Source organism: Rhineura floridana, chromosome 1, assembly GCF_030035675.1.
Source record: "Rhineura floridana isolate rRhiFlo1 chromosome 1, rRhiFlo1.hap2, whole genome shotgun sequence".
NCBI classification, from domain to species: domain Eukaryota; kingdom Metazoa; phylum Chordata; class Lepidosauria; order Squamata; family Rhineuridae; genus Rhineura; species Rhineura floridana.
Genome location: NC_084480.1, coordinates 175,637,025 through 175,661,101, shown reverse-complemented (window position 1 = coordinate 175,661,101; position 24,077 = coordinate 175,637,025). Strand labels below are relative to the sequence as shown.

Genomic DNA, 24,077 nt, shown 5'->3' with positions numbered 1-24,077 from the left:
TACTATGAATGAACACAAATTGGCAACTGAATGTATGTAATACCAGTCACATCTAAAATGTTTCTTAGGTTACTGTACCTGGGAAGACCACCTCTTGAGGCTAGAGTTTTGAGTGCCTTAATTGTTTCAAAATATAAATTATGTAAGGGAAATACGTGCTGTAGAGTTGTTACATCTTAAAGTACATTTTAATGCTTTAGATACTTGGCTCCCTTTGACAGGAAGAGTGGGATATGATGATGATGATGATGATAAAAAATATATAGTGTTTTGATAAAATTTCCAAGTGGAAGTTTGAATTTGAAATTCATTTCAGCTATACTCAGGCCGTGTTATCCCACCCCTATCAAATCAGTTCAGTAATTTTTTTGTTATTGGGAAAACGTTTGGATGGTATCCCACAGGTGTCACTCTTTTGCCAGAAGGCATCAGTCAGTAGAACGGAGAGGGAAGCGGTTTTTGTAGTTCCTCTCCCCTTGCAGTCCCCCTCTCCTCAAATTTGCTTTGAGTTTGGAGAGCCTGGCCAGGAGTCCAGAGTCTATGAGTTCAAATTCCCGCTTGTGTCTCCTGGGTTTAAAGGGCCAGCTAAAGATTACCCCCACAGTGAGTGGCTCGGGTTACATGCCCTGCCACCTGTGCAGCTGTGGGCAAGCTGCATCGTCCCAAGAAGCCCAATTGCCCCCCAGCTGGCAGTTGCGGACAAGCAAGGGGCTGGCTTGTGCAGCTCTGGTAGGCTGAGCAGGCCCTAGCCAGCTGGGGAGGACTAGCCTCAGAGGGAGGAAATGGTCAACCCCCTCTGAATACCGCTTACCATGAAAACCCTATTCATAGGGTAGCCATAAGTCGGGATCAACTTGCAGGCAGTCCATTTCCATTTCTCTCCTTGCAGTCCCCCTCTCCTCAAATTTGCTTTGAGTTTCTCTGTATTTATTAACTTTTGGCTGTTGCCGCCAAGTTGCAATATTAGTTTTAAGGTTCAAAGTTGTGTTTTTAAAACTATTTTGTAAATGTCCATACCTGTCTACTAAATATGTTGAATACTGATAGCTTGATGGGGAGAAAATGAGAGTGAGAATACATGATGGTTCCTCATTCAGAGACTTGTATGTAAGAAATGGCCACCATTGAGCAATAGGGTAAATAGTTGAAATCAGGGTTTGAACTTCCTAATTCATACTTACTAAACAAGCATGAATGCTATAGCTGGTTGCTGTAACTTAAAACTACTGATGCCACTTGATGACAGAAATCTCAGGCAATCTTCAGTTTTAGTTGATAGGAACAATCAATTATATTTGCATATTTATTTAATACCTGTTTTGTCAAAAATACAAACTGTAATATTTGGAGTTGAACATACTTGGTAAATGATTTCTGCACATTTGTCTCTTTCTCTCCAGCAGGGAGAGTGTGATTGGATTCTAGAATTGTAACTGGGATGCTCTACCACAGCCTTTCCCAACCTGTGTGCCTCCAGATGTTGTTGGACCACAACTCCCATCAGCCTCAGCCATTGGCTGAGGCTGATGGGAGTTATGGTCCAACAACATCTGGAGGCACACTGCTTGGGAAAGGCTGCTCTACCAATTGTAAATAAGACTGATAATCCAATGACTCATGGAAGATTGGGTTTTAAAATTTTGTGGAAGCTGATTGTAGTATAAAAACACTTTGGACATGCTCAGAGAGACACTCCTACTTCATTCAGAATGGCAGTGCACAGTGCAAGTCCTAGTCTATTCTGATAAGTGATGTTTGTGAATATTGCTTTCCCTTTGTGTAAGGGTGCAACCCAGCCACTATTAAGTGTGCTTCACCTTCATTTACTTGCATGCATAATATCTCTAAAGCAATATTTTTCTGTACTAGTTGTTGACATGTCCCAATAAAGTCAGTTAGTGGTCAGTTATGCCACCATATGTAAACAGGATTGGACTCATACCAAACTTAAGACAACTGCAAATGAGGGAAGTAAAAAATTGCACCATTTCACCAGGGCAGGGACTTTTAAAAACAAAACTACTAAAAGCTTTCCTTCAGTGGAGGAGGACAATCTGGAGAGGACAGCTCCTCCTCATTGGACTGTTAAGCCAGGGCTGATTAACTAGACTTCTTGCCTTCTTTAGTAGGCAAGTTCCCACTTCTCTATTCTTATCTGGCCTTCATCAGAAAAATAGGGATTTTTAAAAAATTCTTTGCCACTGACCAGGCACATTTCCTGTTGATTGTTCTTGCCTTTCTCGCCTTCTCCCTACTTTCGCCCTTCTGTGAATTAGTCTGCAGATGAAGAAGAGAGTTGCAGCCAGAGAAGAATTAGTCAAGTGCACCTACAGCCTGCTCTGATCAGGTGTGATGTCAGTGCAGTAGGAACAGTTTGTGCTCTTGGAGCTTGTCTCCTTCCCCCGAAGGAGCCCCTACGAGGGCTTCCTGCAATGAAATTCTCTCCCTAGACCACTCCCAATTTCGCTAAGGCCTGCTTGATTAACTCAAATGTAAAATGTGTGCTGATGGAGACAGCAGAACCAGTCACTGTATGAGGATGGGATGAGGAACCTCCAGAACATTATCCTTGATCATTGGCCATGCTGGCTGGGGCTGATGGGGGCTGGGGTCCAACAACATCTGGTGGGCCACAGGTTCTTAATCCCTGGTATAGTAAAATGCTTGCTCAGTTGTTGAAGCTGATCAAGCAAGAATTTCAGCTTAAAAGAAACCTGAGAGAATGGAGGGCAGAGTTTGAGCCTTTTTTTAAAAATCTGCAGTCTTTTTGTAGTTACCTAGTTCTAACATTTCAAAGTACTGGCTTTTGAATTGAGAGGGACTGAATAACAAAAATAAAAATAAGTAAAAGATTTAAGAAAATCTGCTGAAGGTGGATATTTCCCTTTTTTCCTTTGGGCTTCAGGCTGGTAGTTTAAATAGTAACACTTCTTTGTAAAATTGTTTGCATTTCTAATTAAAAACTAAAGGTTGCATTTCAGCTGGCTGAAGAAGAATCTGTGTTAAACAATTCCTCATTGTGTTTTACAATTTGAATCTGTACATGTTTACTCAGAAGTAAGCACCATTGAGTGCTTGGTAACCTACTTTCTAGTATATATAGATCAAAGTATGTAGTCGGGGATGGTTGGAAGTTAGGCAGTGTTTTATCATGGGATACCACGGCATATCTCTCCCACCCAGCTCCCTTTCAAATATACGCCTTTAATTTATTGCTGAAATAGCTCGTTATAGTCTTTTTGAGTGCTGTATCCTGTCAGATTTTTATTTTCTCACTAGGGGTGATATATATCCCTTGTGGCATAGGATCGTGATTGGATCAGGTCATTTGTTATGGATATTATTTAACAATTCATTATTCCAAAGGCCTTAAATACAGGAGCTTCACACCTAAAAGCTGGTTTTCATTTTCTGTTCATTCGTGTAACAAAATTTCTTGGACAGAAAAGTCAAACAAACCGACATAAAGCCCGAGTTGCATAACTTCATCAATCAGTAACTGTATGGATAAATTAATATAATTGTTGTGAGAATAGACTTTGCAACTGTCAGTTAGAAACTGCTGCTTGATTACCAAGCCCAGCCATAATTTGTAATGTCATTCAGGGTGTAGATTAATCTGCTGTAGTGGAGGATATATTCACTAATAGGCAAAAAACCTTGCGGTTTAAGAATGTGCCTATAGCCGACAGATACTTCTATCAAACTTTTAAAAGCAGGGAAATTGGGCAGCTATAGTGAATGCACCAGGGGAGCAGGAGACCTGACCTCCTCTCTGAGATATTGGATTGCCCTACAAATTGGTCAAAATGCAAACACAATTTGGGTTGGTCTTTCACAGTCCAATCCACTTCCTGTGTAGCTTGGCAGAATTTGGTAACGTGCCTCTGAGCATATGGTGAGTGGTGGCAACACCTGCCATCTCCAAAGATGGAGAATTATATTTTTGTATGTTTGTTGGTGTTCTTCTTACTTTGCTTCTTTCCTGTGTTACTAATGTTTCTACAGAGAATCCAGACTAGAAAATTTTATTTCCCTCATTATTCATCCCAGAAATCTGTGTCAAATTTATGTTTATTAATTCCACAGCCTTTTTATTGGTCAATGTCATATGATGGTGAAGACAGCCTTTTGTGTTTCAAATAGGAGGTTATGTTCTATTTCTATTTTGGGTGCATTAACAGTTGAATTTGAAGCTGCAGTTTGATGTAAAATCAGACTGATTCCAATATGTTGCTACTTCACCAATGACTCTAGCTGTTGGAAAAAAGAGGACAGGAAAGAGAGACAAGCTCTGGTGCTAGATGAAATTTATTGTGAGCTCAACGTGTTTCAGAACTTGTCCTTCTTCGGAGCTACAAACATTAAAACAGACTCAAATCAATATAGTGGAGATAACACTGTGGTCTTAAACATAAACAGAATATAATATTTTGGAGACCACACTCCATATGACTCATTTTACAAACATTTAGAAGACATAATAAAATTTTTAAAATGTCATTATATTATATCCTTAAACTTTGACATAAGAACATAAGAAGAGCCTGCTGGATCAGGCCAGTGGCCCATCTAGTCCAGCATCCTGTTCTCACAGTGGCCAACCAGGTGCCTGGGGGAAGCCCGCAAGCAGGACCCGAGTGCAAGAACACTCTCCCCTCCTGAGGCTTCCGGCAACTGGTTTTCAGAAGCATGCTGCCTCTGACTAGGGTGGCAGAGCACAGCCATCATGGCTAGTAGCCATTGATAGCCCTGTCCTCCATGAATTTGTCTAATCTTCTTTTAAAGTCGTCCAAGCTGGTGGCCATTATTGCATCTTGTGGGAGCAAATTCCATAGTTTAACTATGCGCTGAGTAAAGAAGTACTTCCTTTTGTCTGTCCTGAATCTTCCAACATTCAGCTTCTTTGAATGTCCACGAGTTCTAGTATTATGAGAGAGGGAGACATAATACTGACACCTTAAAAAACTGTACTGTGTGACTCAAAAGGGACAGAGTCTTGTGCGAGCTGTGGCAAGACAGCTTCATCATAACGCTGTCAACCCCTCCCCAGGAAAACAGAAGGGAATGGCCCTGTACTGACCTGTGAAGATCTGTTTTTCTCTTTACTCTGTAAGGCAATGCACAGTCTCTGAACAGGGCCACACTAAACACAAACTGAACTCAAATGCTGACAGTATCCACGGGGTATGTGTAAATCAGCTCAGCTGTGCAATCACTGTGCTTGCAGATGATACTGGTCCGGCTGATACTTACAGTGACTGACTGGCAAGCATAATGGTTACAGAGAGTCAGCCAAGTTTCATAAAGACCCTTGGTTTGGATATTATTTAAACTCAGAGAAATCCAACTCCTCATTTAACCCTAAAGGTACCAGACTTTTCAAGGAGATGATCCAAAATAACTCCCTCCTGCTGAGTAGTCTGTTATTACTCACAACTCTTTCAATGGCCCAAAATGTTATGTCGTTTGCCTTGTGATGTTTCTCAACAAAATGTCTAACCAATGGAGCACCCATTCTTTGATGTCTTAAATTGCACAGATGTTCCCCAATTCTTAGTGGTCTCGATGTCTTCCCAACATAAATCCGATTGGAGGGGAAGGAAATGAGGTAAATGACTCCTGCAGAGTTACAGGTCAAGAAATCTTGGATATAAATGTGCTTTCCAGTGTTGGGATTATCAAAGAATTTTTTCTTTTGAGTAAATCTGCAGTATGAACAGTGGCCACATGGATGGTGTCCTGTTGGATTCGATGTGTGAAAAATAGTTGGTTGACGCATGTTGACACCGCTCCTTACATGCTCTGTGTGGATCAACCAGTCCTTAAGATTTCTTGTTCTTTTAAATGCTACCATAGGCCGTGTTGTCAGGCCTGGCAGATCCTGGACCAAATGCCAATTGGAGCGAATGTATGTTTGGAGTCTCTAATTGGATTGAACGGAAGGATGCATGCTGTACGATTCTGCACTGTTCTTTTTTGAGGACATAACAAAATGTCACGTTTGCAGGCATTAGCTCTGTTCATGGCTGTTCTAACCACCTTTGCAGGGTATCCTCTGTCATAGAAACGTTGTGCTTGAGACTGGGATTCCTGGAGGTAATCCTGATTTCTTGAGCAGTTACGCTTTACTCTTAAAAATTGGCTGTATGGTAGGTTATTTTTAAGATGAGCAGGATGATAACTGTCATACTTGAGAAAAGTATTCCTGTCAGTGGGTTTGTGATAAATGGAAGTAATTAGAGTCTTTGAAGATTTTTTGACTACAGTGTCCAAAAAATTGAAGTTGTCTCAAAACTGAGATTGGGAACTTGGACATCAATCCATTGAAAAAAATCTTCCAACTCATGTGTGCCTCACCAAATCAAAAATATGTCATCTATGTATCGTAGCCATGAAATTATATTTTTACCATGTGGGTAGTTGGTAAAAATGAATTGTTGTTCAAACTGTTGCATATATAGATTGGCAACCTCTGGAGCCACGGGAAAAAAGAGGATACATGTTTTCATCCTGCTATGTTTAAACCACTTCATTTAAGGCAAGGTGGGCACGGTCAATTAAAAACATAAAGCACACCTAGCATTTTGCTAGAATATATTTCAACTCCCACTGTTTTATCTTGTGCAAATTGAGACACTCCTGAGGTCCACTGGAGACTATTCTGCAGAAGTAAGTGCCATTATTCCACAGTTATGTTTGGAGTTTTATTAGTGTAAATTTTGCAAAGTGTTGCTGTACTTCACATATTCACAGAAATAGAAACAAAAAAAATTGATTTCCTATAGGAAACTTCACTAAAATTGCAAACGAAATTAGACATATTTAAAGTGACCATCGGAACTGTATCAACTGTCTTAACAATGTTGCTTCCTCCCTGCTAAAACAAGATCAGCACAGCACATGTCTTGTTTCTATTATTTGGGCTGATTGCAGGTGTTGCCACCACTCCCCATATGCTCAGAGGCATGTTACCAAATTCTTGCAAGCTACACAGCAAGTGGATTGGACTGTGAAAGACCAACCCAAATGGTGTTTGCATTTTGACCAGTTTGTAGGGCAGTACAATGTCTCAGAAGAGGTCAGGCCTCCTGCTCCCCTGGTGCATTCACTATAGCTGCCCAATTTCCCTGCTTTTTAAAGTTTGATAGAAATACCTGTGGGCTATAGGCACATTCTTAAATCGCAAGGTTTTTTGCCCATTAGTGAATTTCTCTGCTTTTTAATCCGGGAGGTAAGAAATGGGATCCTGTCCAAGTTTGCTGAGAATGGATTGATCATTTGTATGCTTACTCAGTTCAGTGGGATTTACTCCCCTGCAATCATGCTTAGGATAGATGAACTGACCACAGGGGATGGGGAGGGGAGGAGGAGGAAGAGGAAGAGGAGGAGGGAGGGGAGGACTGGGATGGGAGCAGGCAGGGGGAAGGGGAGGAGAAGGACAGGTTTGATCATTTGCATGTTTATTGAGTTCAGTGGGATTTACTCCCGTGCAATCATGCTTAGGATAGGTAAAACTGACCTGGGGGGGGGACACAGAGGGAGGGCTGGAGTGGGCACGGGAGGAGGAAGGGAGAGGAGAGGGGAAGGAGGGGAAAAGCAGGTCTGATCATTTGCATGCTTATTCGGTTCAGTGGGATTTACTCCTGTGAAGTCATGGTTAGGATAGGAAAAACTGAGCATGGGGAAGGGGGAAGGGGAAGGAGAGTATTGGAGGGGGGCAAAGGAAGGGGGAGGGGAAGGCAGGTCTGATCACTTGCATGCTTATAGAGTTCAATGTTGTTTACTTCCATGCAATCATGCTTAAGATAGGTAAAACTGACAGTGGGGAGGAGGAAGGGGAGGGGGAGGAGGGGATTGGAAGGGGAGAGGGGAGGGAAGGGGCAAGAGGGAGGGGATAGGAGGGAGAAGAAGGGAGGGTGGGTTTGATAATGTGCATACTTTTTTAGTTCAATGGGATTTATTTCTGTGCAGTCGTGTTTGAAAATGGAAATGGACTGCCTTCAAGTCAACCGCACTTATGGCGACCCTTTGAATAAGGTTTTCATGGCAAATAGTATTCAGAGGTGGTTTTACCATCTGAGAGGCAGTGACTGGCCCAAGGTCACCCAGTCAGCTTCATAGCTGTGTGTGGATTCGAACCCTGTTCTTCCAGGTTGTAGTCCAACACTGACCCAGGGGAGGGGAGGAGATTGAGTGGGTGGGCACTGAGCAGAGGGGAAGCCCCTTCCTTTCCAAAAGGAAAACATTGTGAACAGTATCATTACTTTTTAGTGTTTCCGCCAACTTTTTATTATACAGCAGGCACATGTAGCCTCCCACCCAAATGTAAACCAAAGCTGTTGCTGGCCACATCCACACCAGACCTTTATTTCACTTTGGACACTCATGGCTTCTCTCAAAGAATCCTGGGAAGTGTAGTTAGTGAAGGGTGCTGGGAGTTGCTAGAGACGCCCTGTTCCCCTCACAGACCTTCAATCAGAGTGGCTGACTGTTAAACCAGTCTGGCCACTGGAGCTCTGTCAATGGAATAGGAGTCTCCTCTCAGCACCCTTCACAAACTACACTTCCCAGGATTCTTTGGGAGAAACCATGACCGTCTCAAGTGAAATCAAAGTCTGGTGTGGGTGTGGCCCCCTGATTAGGCAAGCCAAGCAGCTGTGAGTCTGGCATTTAGAACACTGACAGTTGGTTCTTACTGAGGCATGCCTGATGTTATCATAGGGTTCCAGCCAAAATTTCTTAAATTAATTAAAAATCAGCCAGGCATTTTTTAAACTTTTAAACTGCAGAAGATAAAGGTCAGAGTATGGGGCAAGGTCAGTAACAGGATTACAGGTACTCTGTGAACATGGCTGATTTTTAATGAATTTCAACAGATTATGCGAACTCTGACAGTCCAAAAGGGCTCTGGGTTTTCCCCCCTCTCTTTTTAGGCTTTGAACTCTATTCTCTCTAACTGTTTTATGTATCGCCATGAAAATTTAGAGGGTTGTTAAGCAAGCATTTCTGAGTTCAGGACTATAAGTTTTTTAAGGTTTTGTTTTGAAATGAGCTTATGGGAAGCATCAGAATGGCATGGGGGGTAGTTTCAATTTAACATTGCGGAATGTGAAAAATCCATGCTAGCTGTATAATACTGATTGAAAACCAGGTGTTGACATAGCTTTTGTAATTAAGCCTCAGATTAATATGGTAGTAATGAGGGCATCAGTTTTCCTATGTCTGGTTTCCTGTCTCAGATGTGAATGAAATTTAGAAACTTACTTTGGGAGGAAAGTCACAAGCATTTTGTGTGTAACTCTTAATAATCTAACCAAAACTAATGGAAATGTTTATCTACTATGTTGGAAGTGTAAATAGCACATTGATACCTTTATTTATTTATGGCGGCATTTGCAAATGAGTCTTGGATAAAATACTATATTTCAAACAAGCAGACTACTGGGATAGGGAATCAAGCTACATTTTTACTGTTTCTGTTGACTAAGAATTCAGCACAAGGAGTTAGTTCTATACGTGATTGTGTGACACATTTATTTGAGAAATAGTAGAAACAAGATAAAACTAAATTTGAAGCAAATGATGTAACAAATTATAGGACTCTGCCTTCTTAATGGTAAGTTAATAAACTTTATTTGAGGCACTGAAAGAGCTGTTATATTTCACTAAAAGCTGAATTGCTTCATCTGTTTGTATTTTGTTTTTAGGTATTTCTATCAATGTTTTCCCAGTTTTTCTGTAACTTTTTAATTAGCATTTAATAATAAAAATAAAGCTATAGTAGAGTGCCTTTTGCTATGACTGTTGTGTAGAAATAAATTACTGTATTTTGAATCAACTGTGGGTTTGTTTTTAGGAACTGAATGATCTGGCACGTGATCCTCCAGCCCAGTGTTCAGCAGGGCCGGTTGGAGATGATAGTAAGTATTTGTAACATGGAGAAGGCCTCAAAGGAGCATGTTTTTAAAAGGCAAAGCATTTTAAGTAAGCAGGCATGGTGAAGTCAGAACCAAAATTGGATAATCTTAATTTTCTTTTAAGATACAGAAGGAGAATGAAAACTGTGACTGCATTGGTTAAACAAATATTACAGTGGAGACCCTGTGCTGAAACTTCTCCAAAGGCTATCCAGCATTGCAACTGAAAACAAATTGGTGGTGGTGGTCTCTTTAAAAAAAAAAGAAGACTTGGGCTTACTGGGCCATATGGTAGAAACTTTAGCTTGAGCAATTTTATTCTTGTTAAACTCTTTGGTACATTATTGTGGGAAGTGAATTGAATAAACCAAACTAAATACAGGTTTATCTGTAATTCTAGGTCATAAGGCTCTCTCTCCAATAAAGTATTTATGGAAAATAAATGCATTTTCAGTGAAGAGTTTAGTGACTAATCTAAGCAAACTTTGATAGGTTTGTTACACATGTTGTGGCAAAGAGGCAACGTTCACACCTTTTTGAGTAGTTATCTGTATTAAAATGCGAAATACCTTTATCTTCTAAAAAGAGTGGTGTTTAACATTAAGGGATGAACAGAACATCCATCTACTTCTGTTAAACAATATGAGGACCTGACTGTCATTACAGTAGTAATTTGTACATGGGGTGGTGCACTTGGGTCCCTTACCCTAATTATGACACAGGATTTGACAAAGCTGAATGTGTAATCTAGACCATGAACTGAAATACTGAATCCTTATTAGAGCTAAGAGTGAAATATTAGTGGCTGGGATCTAACTTTGCTGTACTGTACTCAAGGCATTCTTTATGCATTGATAGATGCAAGTATGTTCATTTGCTTAATGTTAAATATCTTAGAATCTCATTTTCCTTTCCTTCCAGTGTTCCATTGGCAAGCTACAATAATGGGACCAGTAAGTACCACTCCAACCTTAAATAATGTTCGTATAAACTTAACTTTAAACTTTCTTCTAATAGCTTTTTCTTTTCAGAATGACAGTCCCTATCAGGGTGGGGTGTTCTTCTTGACAATTCATTTCCCAACAGATTACCCCTTCAAACCACCTAAGGTGGGTTTCTTGTTTACATCCTGACAATATTGATGTAGTACCTGTTTCAGTAAACAAAATCTGCATGATAGAACTTCTTTATCTTACAGGTTGCATTTACAACAAGAATTTACCATCCAAATATCAACAGTAATGGCAGTATTTGTCTTGATATTCTACGGTCACAGTGGTCTCCAGCATTAACTATTTCAAAAGGTAAGGAACCTGGCTACAAGTGTAAATGATTAGTAACTGGTTTCTGATGTTAATGTTAACTGCATTGCCTATTTCCTCTGATGGTTCATGATGTACCTCTTGTTTACATGCACATACCCTTATTTCACAATTTCCTTCTTACATCTAATTCAGAATTTAAGACTATATATGGTATATTCTACAAAGCTTCCTCTGCCCAACTGGGTTACTAAATTTTGGGCTGGGCAGTCTGCCAATATTCAACAGTTAGAACCCTGCTTCAAGTCTGTGCTATGGTTGAAATCCAAAATTTGTGTGCTAATAGAGAGTACAAATAATCTTACACTTTTGCATCAGAAAATACCTGTATTGCAAAATAGAAGATACTTGTTGCTTACTAAGCATAGTGAATGTCAGAGTGGAGTACCAAAGGGATTTTGGGATATAAAATAAGGGGCAAAAAGGCAGGTAGAAACTACCAGTTAAGCAAATGACGTGGCACCCAATGATGATGGCTTCTGCGCAGTTTTGAATCCAAAAAATTTCTGATGCCCTAAATAGATTGGGATCTGAGTCAGCTTGTTTGATGTATATTTAGTGTACAGAACTAAAATATACCATATTAATGTTATATCCTCTGAATACCTCAAACTTTTCTCCAGTAATATTTTTACTGAAATGTTTGATTATGAAAAAAAAATCAACCAAGTGCATTTAATGTATTTTAAATGTTCTGTTCAAACAAATTCAAAGCTCTACCTGGAAATGATTTGACTAGAATAGTTGGAAATATTTTAATAACTCAGTAGCACACACTTTCCTACATTATTTGAATACTAAGAGGGGGGAAAATGAAGGCTCTGAAACTGCCCAGTTTAACTGGTAATGTGTCAGTTCATTGTACTGCAAACTTTTTAACATATTTTTTCTGTGGAAAAATACGGTACCAGAAAATGTACCATCCCAAGTCATTGATGGCATTTAACTAATCTAAAATGTATAAAAGGACTTGTGTGAGGAGGGAACAGGGCAAGGGGCAGATGGTTGAGGTCTTTAAAAGGATCAGATAAGGCAATATCTACATAAATATAGAAACTATGATCTGAAAACTGGGATTGTGTGGTGGTCATTGGAATAAATGGCTCTTAAAGAGGCTTTTATATGAATTCCTGGTGAGTAGGTTCCTTACTGCCTAGTTACCAGACGTTATCTCCATTTCATTGTGATTGGGTTGCACAGAACATGAGTTAGAACAGATCATTGTCATTGTCATGCAAGCCTCCTTGGGCAAGTGTTCTGAAACCAGGGACTACCGCTGCATAAGAACACCACTGATCTGGTGGATACCATCTTGGAGTAACCTCTGAGAAAATAGGAGTGCTTGATAAAAACCTTTTATGTCAGCATGAATTTTATCTAAATTTTTCTGATTGTATGGTTAATTTTAACTGATTTTATGCCACATCCCTAACTTAGAAACAGTGGTATTAAGTGAATACAGCTCTAGAAACAATATTGTACAATTTTATTTGCACTTTTGTGAGGTTTTTCCTTCTTTCTCGTCTGGAATTGGTGCTGATCTTTCCAGCTACTTGACCACCCTAACACCTTGGAACTCCCTAGACACCTGGCACTATCATTGTTGGATGCCAAGTTAAATTCCTTCTGATCCGAACTTTCAGTAGCAATTATGTTCTTTCTGACTGATTGTGATTACCTGTTACCTATGTATTTGGACACTCTTCTTATATTACATATAAAAAAGCAATTCTATTACGTTTATATTTCACTATTTGAAAGGTTTTTTTAAAAAAATATATGTATTTAAGAAAAAATCTTTAGATAAATAGTTCCACAAACATATTTAGGGGAGAGGGATCCGCTCCTGGCATCCCAGGAGGTTTGGGGTGGGGAGTTAATATCCAGTCGCAAATCTGTAGCCTCCTTCAGGTTGGAGGGGATGGGAGGAGTCAGATTTTGTGTCTCAGGATATGCTTTCTTACAGAATAAAGAGAGTTCAAAGCTGTGAGTGCCTTGAAGCTTTCTTTTCAAAAGTGCAGTAGATCCGGCTGCAAAGTCGGAACTCTTTTTTTTTTTTTGCGGCTCCTTCATGACAACATGACGGTGACAATTTTGGATAACAATGGCTTTCAGAATGATCCATTTAGAGTCGGATCAGGCGTAAAACAGGGATGCATCATTGCTCCAACCTTATTTGCTATTTTCATTACTATGATTCTACACCTTATTAATGGGAAACTCCCACTGGTGTGGAAATCTTATATCAAACAGATGGAAAGACTTTTAATCTCAGTAGGCTGCAAGCAACCTCTGTCGTAGAACTTCAATATGCTGATGATAATGTAGTCTCGCACATTCAGAGAAAGATCTTCAAACTATCCTAAGTGTCTTTGCAGAAGCATATGGAAAGCTTGGCCTCTCACTTAATATAAATAAGACCCAAAGAGCTTCATCAGCAGGTGTGAACTAGTTGCTCTGTAGCACCATCAATCCAGCTTAATGGTGCAATGCTGAAGAATGTTGATCACTTTTCCTATCTTGGCAGCCATCTCTCTGTAAAAGCTGAAAAGACATCAACGCTGAAATTCAACATCGTCTGACCTCTGCAAGTGCTGCATTCTCCTGAATGAAGCGTAGAGTGTTTGAGGATCAGGATATTCACAGGGAGACCAAAATGCTTATTTACAAAGCCATTGTACTACTGACATTACTGTGCACCTGTGAAACATGGACCATTTATAAACGGCACTCCCAACTTCTTGAAAGATTACACCAACACTGCCTCTGGAAAATTTTGCAAATTACTTGGGAAGATAGATGGACTACTGTTAGCATTTTGGAAGAACCAAAGACTACCAGTGTTGAAACAATGATCCTTCAACATCAACTTCGCTGGGCCGGATTACTGGGCCTGATTACTGTCTTCCAAAGCAGCTACTTTACTCCCAATTTAAGGTTGGAAAACGGAATATTGATGGACAGCAAAAGAGGTTTAAAGATGTTCTTAAAGATAATCTTTAAAAAAATGTAACATGAACTTTGAGAACTGGGAAGTTTTGGCCCATGAGCTTCTCATTTGGAGGTCAGCTATTATCAGAGGTGTATGGACTTTGAAGAAGCACGAGTACAGGGTGAAAGTGACAAACGAGCTAAGCGGAAGGCATGTCAAGCAAATCCTCATCGCAACTGTCTTCCGTCTGGAAACCTATGTCCTCATTGTGGGTGGCTGTGTTGATCAAGGATTGGCCTCCGCAGTCACTTACAGACTCGCCATTAAAGACCTTATCTTGGAAGACAATCTCGGTCACGAGTGATCACCAGTAAATGAGATCCACCCACTCACTAGTCTTGCTTACCCCGGGATTTCTCTGCAGTCTTTTTCTAGTACCTCAGAAGCAACTGAAATATCTTTCCCATCTGTCTTTTGATCAGTTAGTGAAAGAGTGGGTGCAGCACACAATTTTAATCTTGGTGGCAGCTTCCTGAAGGACCAAATGGGTATTGTCAGTCCCTGTGAGTTGATGCCCTGGTTGTAACTCTCTTCACTGAAAACAATGCAATTAAATTTTTCTTCAGTTCCATCTCTTGTCAGAACCACCATGCTGTGGGTCACCACCACTTTTGTTCAAGCAGTTTTATGTTGTTCACCATCAGGCTCTTCAGGAAGATCTTCTGAAGTTAGAACTTGCAGCCACTTGCAAACATTCTCAGCCTACTGAGAGGGGGTATTATCAGATACACAACACTGGGAGTGATACATTTTCTACAGTTCCATTTATTTCCAAAGAACAGATTTCTGGCCACTTTCTGGTTGATTGTAGAATTGTCCAACATCAGCAGACCTGATATTGTGGTCCATTGGATCATCATGCCTAAGGAACATTTGATATGACTTTTCTGTCTTCTTTATGGTCCAAAAGGACCAGAGTCACAATTCTCTCTTCACCCTGTTTTTCTTCTGATTCTCATCACTTCTCTTAGAGCCATATTCCTATTATTGCTACATGAAAGCATGTTTATAGTTTGGCTTAAGATTTTAAGATTGACCATTATGCTTGTCACAACCTGCCTATGAGCAAACCCCTTTCCCTGGAATGTAGTCGATTGGGTCTTTCCTCCTGTTGTCCTAGAAAAGGAGATGTCGTAGTTTAGGATACCTTCTTATTCCAAAGTAGAATAGAAACGTTTAAAAGGAAGACTTTTCTCCTATATTAATGATTTCTTTGCTGCTCTCAAAATGGCAATCTCAGCTTAAATTGCCCTACAGATACAGCTTTTGCAGTTCTGTATCTGGTGTTCTTTATATTTGGTTGTTCTCCATACTGGTTTAGTTGGACTTCCTCAGAGGATTGTCCTTGATCCCACTCATTCACTGCTTACTCTTCATTTGTTGCCAACTGTATTTTTAGGTTCCAATACAACTTTTGCACTGATGACAATGGTTCACTTATGCTCTGCCATGTATTCAGTCTAGTCTTATCTTAACCATAAGACATTTGGGAAATAACTGTTAATTCTTCTCTTCTCTTTTACTTTCTACAGGCTCTTGTAGCTGCTTTGCCCCTCCCTGGTTCTTTTTGCTCTCATGCCGAGCTAAACCAGGATTTGGCTTAGCTTGTAATTCACACCGGGACTAGGGGTTCAGCTGTCACCTTGCTAACCACAAACTGTAGCCAAGAACAAATCTTGGCTCACAGCTTGTGGTTAGTGAGGAGAGAGATTAACCATGACTTAGCTTGGCACAGCATGGTGGTGAAAAGGACCAGGGAGGAGCAAAGCAGCTGCAAGCGCCCGGTCTATTCCACCGAACGTGTTTGCAGCCTTTGGATGAGCCTCCAAAATTGGAACATGTGTCTTTGTATCTTCCAGTTCAACTTAGAAATAGTTACATTTGGTATTAAATTCAGATTTCATTTAAAGTAGGCTAGTGGTTTTTTTTTTTTTAAATTTACTACAAAAATGAAAATGTTTCAAAAGATTATCTCCTCAGCTAGTTTTCCCTTCCTCTAACTCTACACTTCCCATTTGATAATCCTGTTTTCCACTGTATGTAAGAAGTCCATGACCTGGTTTTGACCCAGTTTTGTCAGTCTAATTTCACATGAAAACTCTGAATGGGTGACACACAATGTGCTGTGCATGCTGCCTAACATATGCTATTAAGTATTTAGTACTAGGCCCTAGGTTAAATGAATTTGGAAATGTTGCATAGTGGTGGCAGAGGAGATAACCCTCTGGATAATGGGGAGTTCATCTGCACAGCTTCTGATTACCTGAGCTCCGACTGAGAGGAAGGGTGGGATATAAATTTAATAAATAAAAAATAAATATAAGTCCTATATGGTTAATTATTCCAATTTAACTAGTGGTACTTGTGCGTTTTTTTCTTAACTATACTTTACAAGCAATGCTTTGTATTAAGAGACCTCTGTCTTTTTCTGGAACTTTTTCAAATGTAGGAAAAATTTTAAAATATTACAGCACGTTATCATGTTAAAGCCTTTTTGGTATTATTGCCACATAAGATGTTGAGTGGGGATCTTAATACTCAAGGCTTTGGTTCTTGAGAATAAATTTCTTGGATACAGTTTTGCCCTTACAGTAAGTGCCTATCAATATATATGAATTCTATGCAAGTGAGAGTATTGTTCCATGATGGACCTGGTTTATCAGCCATAAATAGTAACAGAAATGTAAAGTAAAAGTTCGGTCTCATTCAGGGTTCAAGAGAAACCCTTGATTTAAATCAAGCTTGTCACTTATAGTTCTTCACATATTACTTAAACAATGCTGCAGATCTTACTAAAACATGTTGATTTACAATATAGGATTTTATAAGAAGGGTACACTTTATGTAATTGTGTAGATAACTTGATTTTTATTAATTTAGGAAATAGTACATAATATTGCCTGTGTCAACCAACAGATGATTTTTTTTGTTGAGAAACAAGTATAGAATGGAGTTTCCTAGGGAAGCTAAGTTACAGTGCCTTGCGAAAGTCATCAAACCCCTGACCAATGCTCTCATATTACTGGATTACAAACGGTATGTTGTAATTTTGTTCTGTATAATATTTTATTTTGGAATACTGAAACTCAAAATCAATTATTGTAATGTGACATTGGTTTTATGTTGGGAAATGTTTGTAAGAAATATTACAAAACTGAGACATGTTGCTTGCATGAGTATTCAACCCCTGTGCTGTGGAAGCTCTCAGTTTGCACAGATGAAAGAAATGTGTCCTTGATAGGACAAGTTACCTTACCCTCAGCCTCCACCTTGTGAACCATTAAAGTTGCTGTCATGTTGCCAGGATAAAAACCCCAGTGTTGAAGGACCGTTGGTCAGGCTGTGAATCTGAAAGAAAATGACCAAAGAGCATTCTACAGAAGTGAGAGATAATATAATACAAATGCATAGATTAGGGAAAAAATAGTGAAAAAAGCAGGTAAGAGAAAAATAAACTCATTTGAAATGTGGTGTTGGAGGAGAGCTTTGTACATACCATGGACTGTGAAAAAGACAAATAATTTGGTGTTAGAACAAATTAAACCAGAACTGTCACTAGAAGATAAAATGATGAAACTGAGGTTATCATACTTTGGACACATCATGAGAAGACATGATTCATTAGAAAAGACAGTAATGCTGGGGAAAACAGAAGGGAGTAGAAAAAGAGGAAGACCAAACAAGAGATGGATTGATTCCATAAAGGAAGCCACAGACCTGAACTTACAAGATCTGAACAGGGTGGTTTATAACAGATACTGGAGGTCACTGATTCATAGGGTTGCCATAAGTCATAATTGACTTGAAGGCATATAACAACAATAGATTAGGAGAAGGGTACAAAATAATATCCAAGTGTTTGGATATCCCAGTGAGCACAGTTGGATCAATAATTGGGAAGTAGAAGCTGTATCACACCATCCAGGCACTGCCAAGAAAAGGCCGTCCCTCAAAACTCAGTGCTCGAACAAGAAGGAGATTTGTGAAAGAAGCCACAGAGAGGCCAAGAATCACTTTGAAGGAGCTACAGAGTTCAGTGGCTGGGAGTGGAGTAATGGTGCACCAGTCAACCATATCAAGAGCTCAGCATAACACTGGACTGTATGGGAGGGTGGCAAGAAAGAAGCTGTTACTCAAAAAGTACCATCTGAAAACACACCTGGGGTTTGCCAGAAAGCATGAGAGTGCCCCAGCTGCAATGTGGGAAAAGGTTTTGTGGTCAGATGAGACCAAAATAGAGGTTTCTGGCCAAAACTCAAAGCGCTGTGTGTGGTGCAAACCTAACACTGCCCATGCCTCAAGACACACCATCCCTACAGTGAAGTATGGTGGTGGTGGCAGCATCATGCTGTGGGGATGCTTCTCATCAGCAGGGACTGGGAATCTTGTTAAAACTGAAGGAAGAACGGATGGAGCAAGATACAGGGAAATACTGCAAGAGAACCTGCTTCAGTCCACTAAAAAACTGAAGCTTGGGAGGAAATTCCCTTTTCAGCAGAACAATGATCCCAATCAGAAGGTCAAAGCAATATTGGAGTGGCTCACGAACAAAAAGGTGAATATCCTACAGTGGCCAAGAAGTCCTGATCTCAGTCCCATTGAGAATCTGTGGCGCTCTTTGAAAATTATGGGCCACAAGCGACATGCAACCAATCTGAATGACCTGCAGTGAATATGCCAAGAAGAATGGGCCAAAATCCCTCCCAACACTGTGCAAAGCTGTTACATACCTACCCCAAAAGACTTAAATCTGTTATTGCAGCAAAAGGTGGCTCTACCAAATATTAATGTGCGGGGGTTGAATATTACACAGTACAAGCAACATGTTTTAGTTTTTTATGTTTCTTACAAACATTTCCAATGTAAATTATTTCCAATAAAACCAATGTCACCTTACAATAATTGCTTTTGAGTTTCAGTGTTTCAAAATGTATCATACAGAATGAAATGAGAATGTACCATTTGCAATTCAGTAATATTAGAGCATTGGTCAGAGGTCTGAGTACTTTTGCAAGGCACTGTATGTTGTAGTAAAACAGGGAATAAACTTACAGCATGACCGTTACGGTTTGCCATGATGTTCCAAAATAAGGGGCATGTGATGTAATATAAAATAAGAAAATGACACCTAGTGGCAACTCTTAACTGCATCTTTCTGTACCATAAACTTGGGTTATAGATTCTGAGCCTAGTTAATTGATCAAACAAGCCATAAGGAGCCAAGCTTTCCCCCTATTAATATCCAACATAGCAAACAGATTGTTGAATAACATTAATACTAAAAGGCACAGAGAGTCTTGCTAAACGATGCATGACAAAGTGAATTGTTCAATTTACTAATGACTTGATCCACGTTGTTCTTCAGACCGATCCACATCTTCATCCACTTCATTTTCTCCCATTAAGCAGGTTCCATTTTGATGTTTCATCATTCTTGCAACTAGGCCCTGCATCTCCTCCTTGCACTGTTTACACTTTGCACATTTCCCTTTTTCCCCAGGGAAGGAATTTTTTCAAAATATTCCCAGAAAGGGCCTCTCTTCAGCCCAGAAGCCATGACAGTTCTTCTGTGGCAAAAGTGTGGGGCAATATAGGAACTGGAAACTGTGTCTATATTATAATCTCTCAGCTTTTTTCTTTCCTGTCCTCTCCATTGATCCTTTCTACTCTGCCTCCAACTGTCCTTTTCTGTATTGTCTCTGTCCTTATTCCTTTCCCTTGTGTGGCTCAGCTCCACCACCACATAAACTCAGAACAACAACAGTCCCGTTCCCTTTCAGCCTGTGTCTTTATACATGTAACTTTAGTCAGAGATACAGAAACTGAAAGTCCAGAACTTCCAAGAAGTCAGAGCTTGTAGTTCGGCTAGGCAGAGCCATTTTTATGAAATGAAAAACTGAAATGAATGCCTGTGTTTGATTACATTACATTTTAATTAATTCATTTTAAATTTTTAAAATCCTTTTTATTATTTTATTTATTCATTTAAATCACTGATTTCTATCCACCCTGGTCCCATAGAAGAGAAATACCAATGTACCTGAAGTCTAGGATCTTTAGTTTTATACATAAACTATGGGATGTCTTATCAAGAAGTGATGATCACATTCCTAGTTTTTGGCAACGTAGTCGGTAAAATGAGTACCTGGAATATGCTGGGGGGTAAAGAATGGCCGGGGAAGGAACTGGCAATCCCACCCCATATATATGGTCTGCCTTGTAAACGTCGCAAGATGTCACCCTAAGAGTCGGAAATGACTCGCACTATAAGTGTGGGGACACCTTTACCTTTATGTATTTTTAGGATAAAGGCTTTTTTTTTTGTTTAAATCCAGTTGTGATCTTGGTCATTCAGAGTCTTTTGGCTTTAAGATAAGGAGGAAGGGAGACAGCATATAACCCCAATGCCTTATGTTGGACTCTTGTGCAATGGAAATTCTATTCTCATGCTCACCAGGCTGCAGCATTTTGATTTCAACTGAGAATGTGGCTGCTGTTCCCCTACATCAATCAGGAAAGATAGGTTTCCTAGTTCTGTGACTAGACCTGATGGGTACAGTTGGAGTAGAGGGACCATTTGTAGGGAAGATATGTTAGATGGGAAGATGCTTGACACACACACCCCTGGTGTTTTCCCTTTACTTGCCTCAAAAATTAGGTTTTCCAGGTGTGGGGGGAGCAGTTTCGGGGACTACTTGTAGGAAAAAAGTTGGCAAGCAAGGAAAGAGTTAAGCATTTGCAATCTACCTTTTCTTTTTGGCAAATGCTCTCCTACTTTGCATGTCAGACATATAACACCTTGTTCTGAATTGCAGGTAACTTGAAACCTGTGTAGGTCACACCTCAGTTCTAGTAGATTATAAAATCAAGAGAAGGTTGGGTAGGCTAAATGAAGAATAGGATTGACTTGCTTCTTACAGGTTTTTCGCTGCAATTAAATCCTAATGTAGTGTGTTCTTCCCTCTAGTACTTTTGTCCATCTGTTCTCTGTTGTGTGATCCCAATCCAGATGATCCTTTAGTGCCTGAGATTGCACGGATCTACAAAACAGATAGAGAAAAGTGAGTATGGAAGCTATTTTTTTAAAGTTGAAAAACCGAAGAATGAATAAACGGAAGACTTTACAGAATAAGGTGTATGCCTTCATCTGTGACTAATGTTGTGTACTTGGCACCATGCTTTCTTTTTACAGAGTGTCATCCACTTTTGTTAGCTATCTAGCATTTATATTTCCAGTTTAAAAGTATTTGATATCTATTAGTCAGTTATAAAGCTTATTTCTCAACTGGGCTAGTTAATCCAATAAAATTTTGGTCAGTGTCATCTGTACCTTTACACGTTACTATTTTGCAGTTGCCTCTCTTAGTCCCTACAGTTTCTGCTTTTAGGCTGCAGAGGGAGGAACAACTTAAACTTCTGCCACAAGAGAACCTGATTCTGTTGGTGGTAGGTGAACAAGAAATACATGAGTTTGGCTTCATGAGTAGCTGCAGGTGTAATAATTGACAGATATCATTGCTAATTGTAGTGAAAAATTCTTGAGGTTCAGTTGGTTCATTTTAAAGATATCATTTTCTAGTCACTTAACTACTATAAATGAATAGTTCAACTTGAAACACTTCTGCTACCACATTGAATAAAGGCTTCATTTAACAGACTGAAATTTAATTCAAACAGGAAAAGTGAGGCTTAACAATAATGACAGTGCACACTCTGAAATTCTGCATCTTTCAACAGCACACCAGTAGACACCAAGACAATTGTAAAGGGGACAAGCCGGGGTTAAAGTTGAAAACTTGGAATTGGCTCTGAACATTTGTGCTCATCTTTGAAGTACAAACATGAAGAGCAGGTGGTTGCTATATAAAATGTTTATTGAAGTCTTCCTGCTATACTTATTAATATTAAAACTGAAAATCTACCAGATTTCATACTTTGCAGCCTACAAAGTAATTGTTCAGATGGTAAGAGTAAATGGAAGCAAAACCTAAAAATCTAGGAGGTATTGCAAGACTATTGCCTGTTTTTTTTTGTTAATGGTCCCCAGCATCATTAATTGCAGGGCTTTCTGAAGTTATCGTTGAATATTCTGTACTGCTTAAGAACTCAGACATTCCATTTGTATCCTAACTGCAATGTTATATATACTTTTATTTTCTTGTTTGTTACTTTTATCTAGTGCTTTAATTACAGAGTGCTTGATTCAGTGTTGGAAATAATTTATGGTTAATATGATCTTAGCAATGTGCTTTACCTGCTTGGTGAAGTTTGCACTTCTTTAATCATCCTTTTTTGTATATACAGGTACAACAGAATAGCTCGAGAATGGACTCAGAAGTATGCGATGTAATTAAAGAAATTATTGGATAACCTCTACAAATAAAGATAGGGGAACTCTGAAAGAGAAAGTCCTTTTGATTTCCATTTGACTGCTTTCTATGAGCCCACGCCTCATCTTCCCCAGTGCACATGTTTACCTGATACAGCAGTGCTGCGTGTTGTACATACGTGGAACAACAAAATACTGTATTCTATACCAACATTGACTCCTAGCAAAGAAATGTGTGTGAAAAGCCAGTTCTTCAGTCAAAGTCTAGTTGTGAGCATAAAAGCATTCCTAAAAGATTTAAATTTGGCATAAAACCAAAAGTGGGGGGAAGGGTAAAGAGCAAAGGCTTCATGTGGGGACTTTCAGTGATTCAGAAGGAGAACTTTTGTTAAAGTGGAATCCTTTTAAACTCATAACTGTTATGAAAATCTTAAGTGAAGAACTTGAAGCTGTTTCTGTATTTTTATTCTGAAGGACCTACTTAGGTAAATGTATGACCAACAAGATCAAACTGTACCCACATCCTGTGTTTAAAGGTCTAAGTTTAATTGGTCAGCATTTAAATGCATTGGAGCTATTAGTGCATCAAGTGATGTTGATTTTGTTTCAACCTCCCTCTCCCCCCCTTCCCTTCATAATTTTGGTTTGTATGTGTTTTCTCAGTTAACATAGCTAATAGCTCTTATTTTCTTAAGTTTTTAACTGCTTAGGTCTTTCTGGATGTAAGGGTAAAAATTCATTTGACAGACTTGTGTATATTTAAAGACCCAAATGCTCCCTTGGAGCTTGTACGTTCAAGAATGATTAATCTGTGTAATAAACTGATTACTACAGTCATTACATACAACTGTGTGAATAGGCTTAATTTTTTATGGGCTAAGGTTAAAGGTATTCTTGTTTTTTGGAAAATTTCATTTGAGAATCATGAATCTTTAAGACTTCATAATAAAACACTGTATCTCAGAATAAACAGGTCAGTGAGACCAACTTCAAGTAAGGTGTGAAAGTACCAATTTCCATGTTAATCCAGCATACTGGAATTCTAGATGCTCGTATGGCAGAACTTGACTGTTAAATAAGCAGCTTGCTATTTGAGCACCATTTCACAAAATTTTGTTTAGCATGGGACTAAACCCTGTCTTAGGTAAGGGATTCCTTATGTAATTGTTAATAATGGCTGTAAAAGGATAAATGTTTTACAAAATGCATCAGCATAAACTGCCACAAAATGTAGCTTTTAAAGATTGTTGCACTAAACACTTGGAAATGTTCACTGTACATGTAATAACTTGAATGGCCTTCATTTGAAAACTAGTGAAAATGTAGTTTGAAGTTCTACGTGTTAAATGAGTGTCCCCCCTCCCCCCAACAACCTTAATGTGAATAAGCTTAATCTGCAGTAGAGAGATGCTGGGCTTCATCTCATTCAGCCACAGTGCTCTTCCCTATCTATTTTCAAATATATCTATACACTCTTGCACAATTAAGGAATAAATGTCCACTACTTTGTTTTA

General features: G+C 39.3%; 1 protein-coding gene across 1 annotated transcript in view; it reads left to right on the top strand.

The window, feature by feature from the left end:
* Nucleotides 1-24,077, top strand: part of UBE2D2 (ubiquitin conjugating enzyme E2 D2) — a 41,450-nt gene extending 17,373 nt beyond the window's left edge. The window contains exons 2-7 of the mRNA XM_061587190.1: nt 9,860-9,923; nt 10,842-10,873; nt 10,952-11,029; nt 11,119-11,224; nt 21,202-21,295; nt 22,539-24,077. Coding sequence (XP_061443174.1) covers nt 9,860-9,923; nt 10,842-10,873; nt 10,952-11,029; nt 11,119-11,224; nt 21,202-21,295; nt 22,539-22,584 — 420 coding nt within the window. The 3' untranslated portion in view covers nt 22,585-24,077. The remainder of the gene's footprint in view (nt 1-9,859; nt 9,924-10,841; nt 10,874-10,951; nt 11,030-11,118; nt 11,225-21,201; nt 21,296-22,538) is intronic.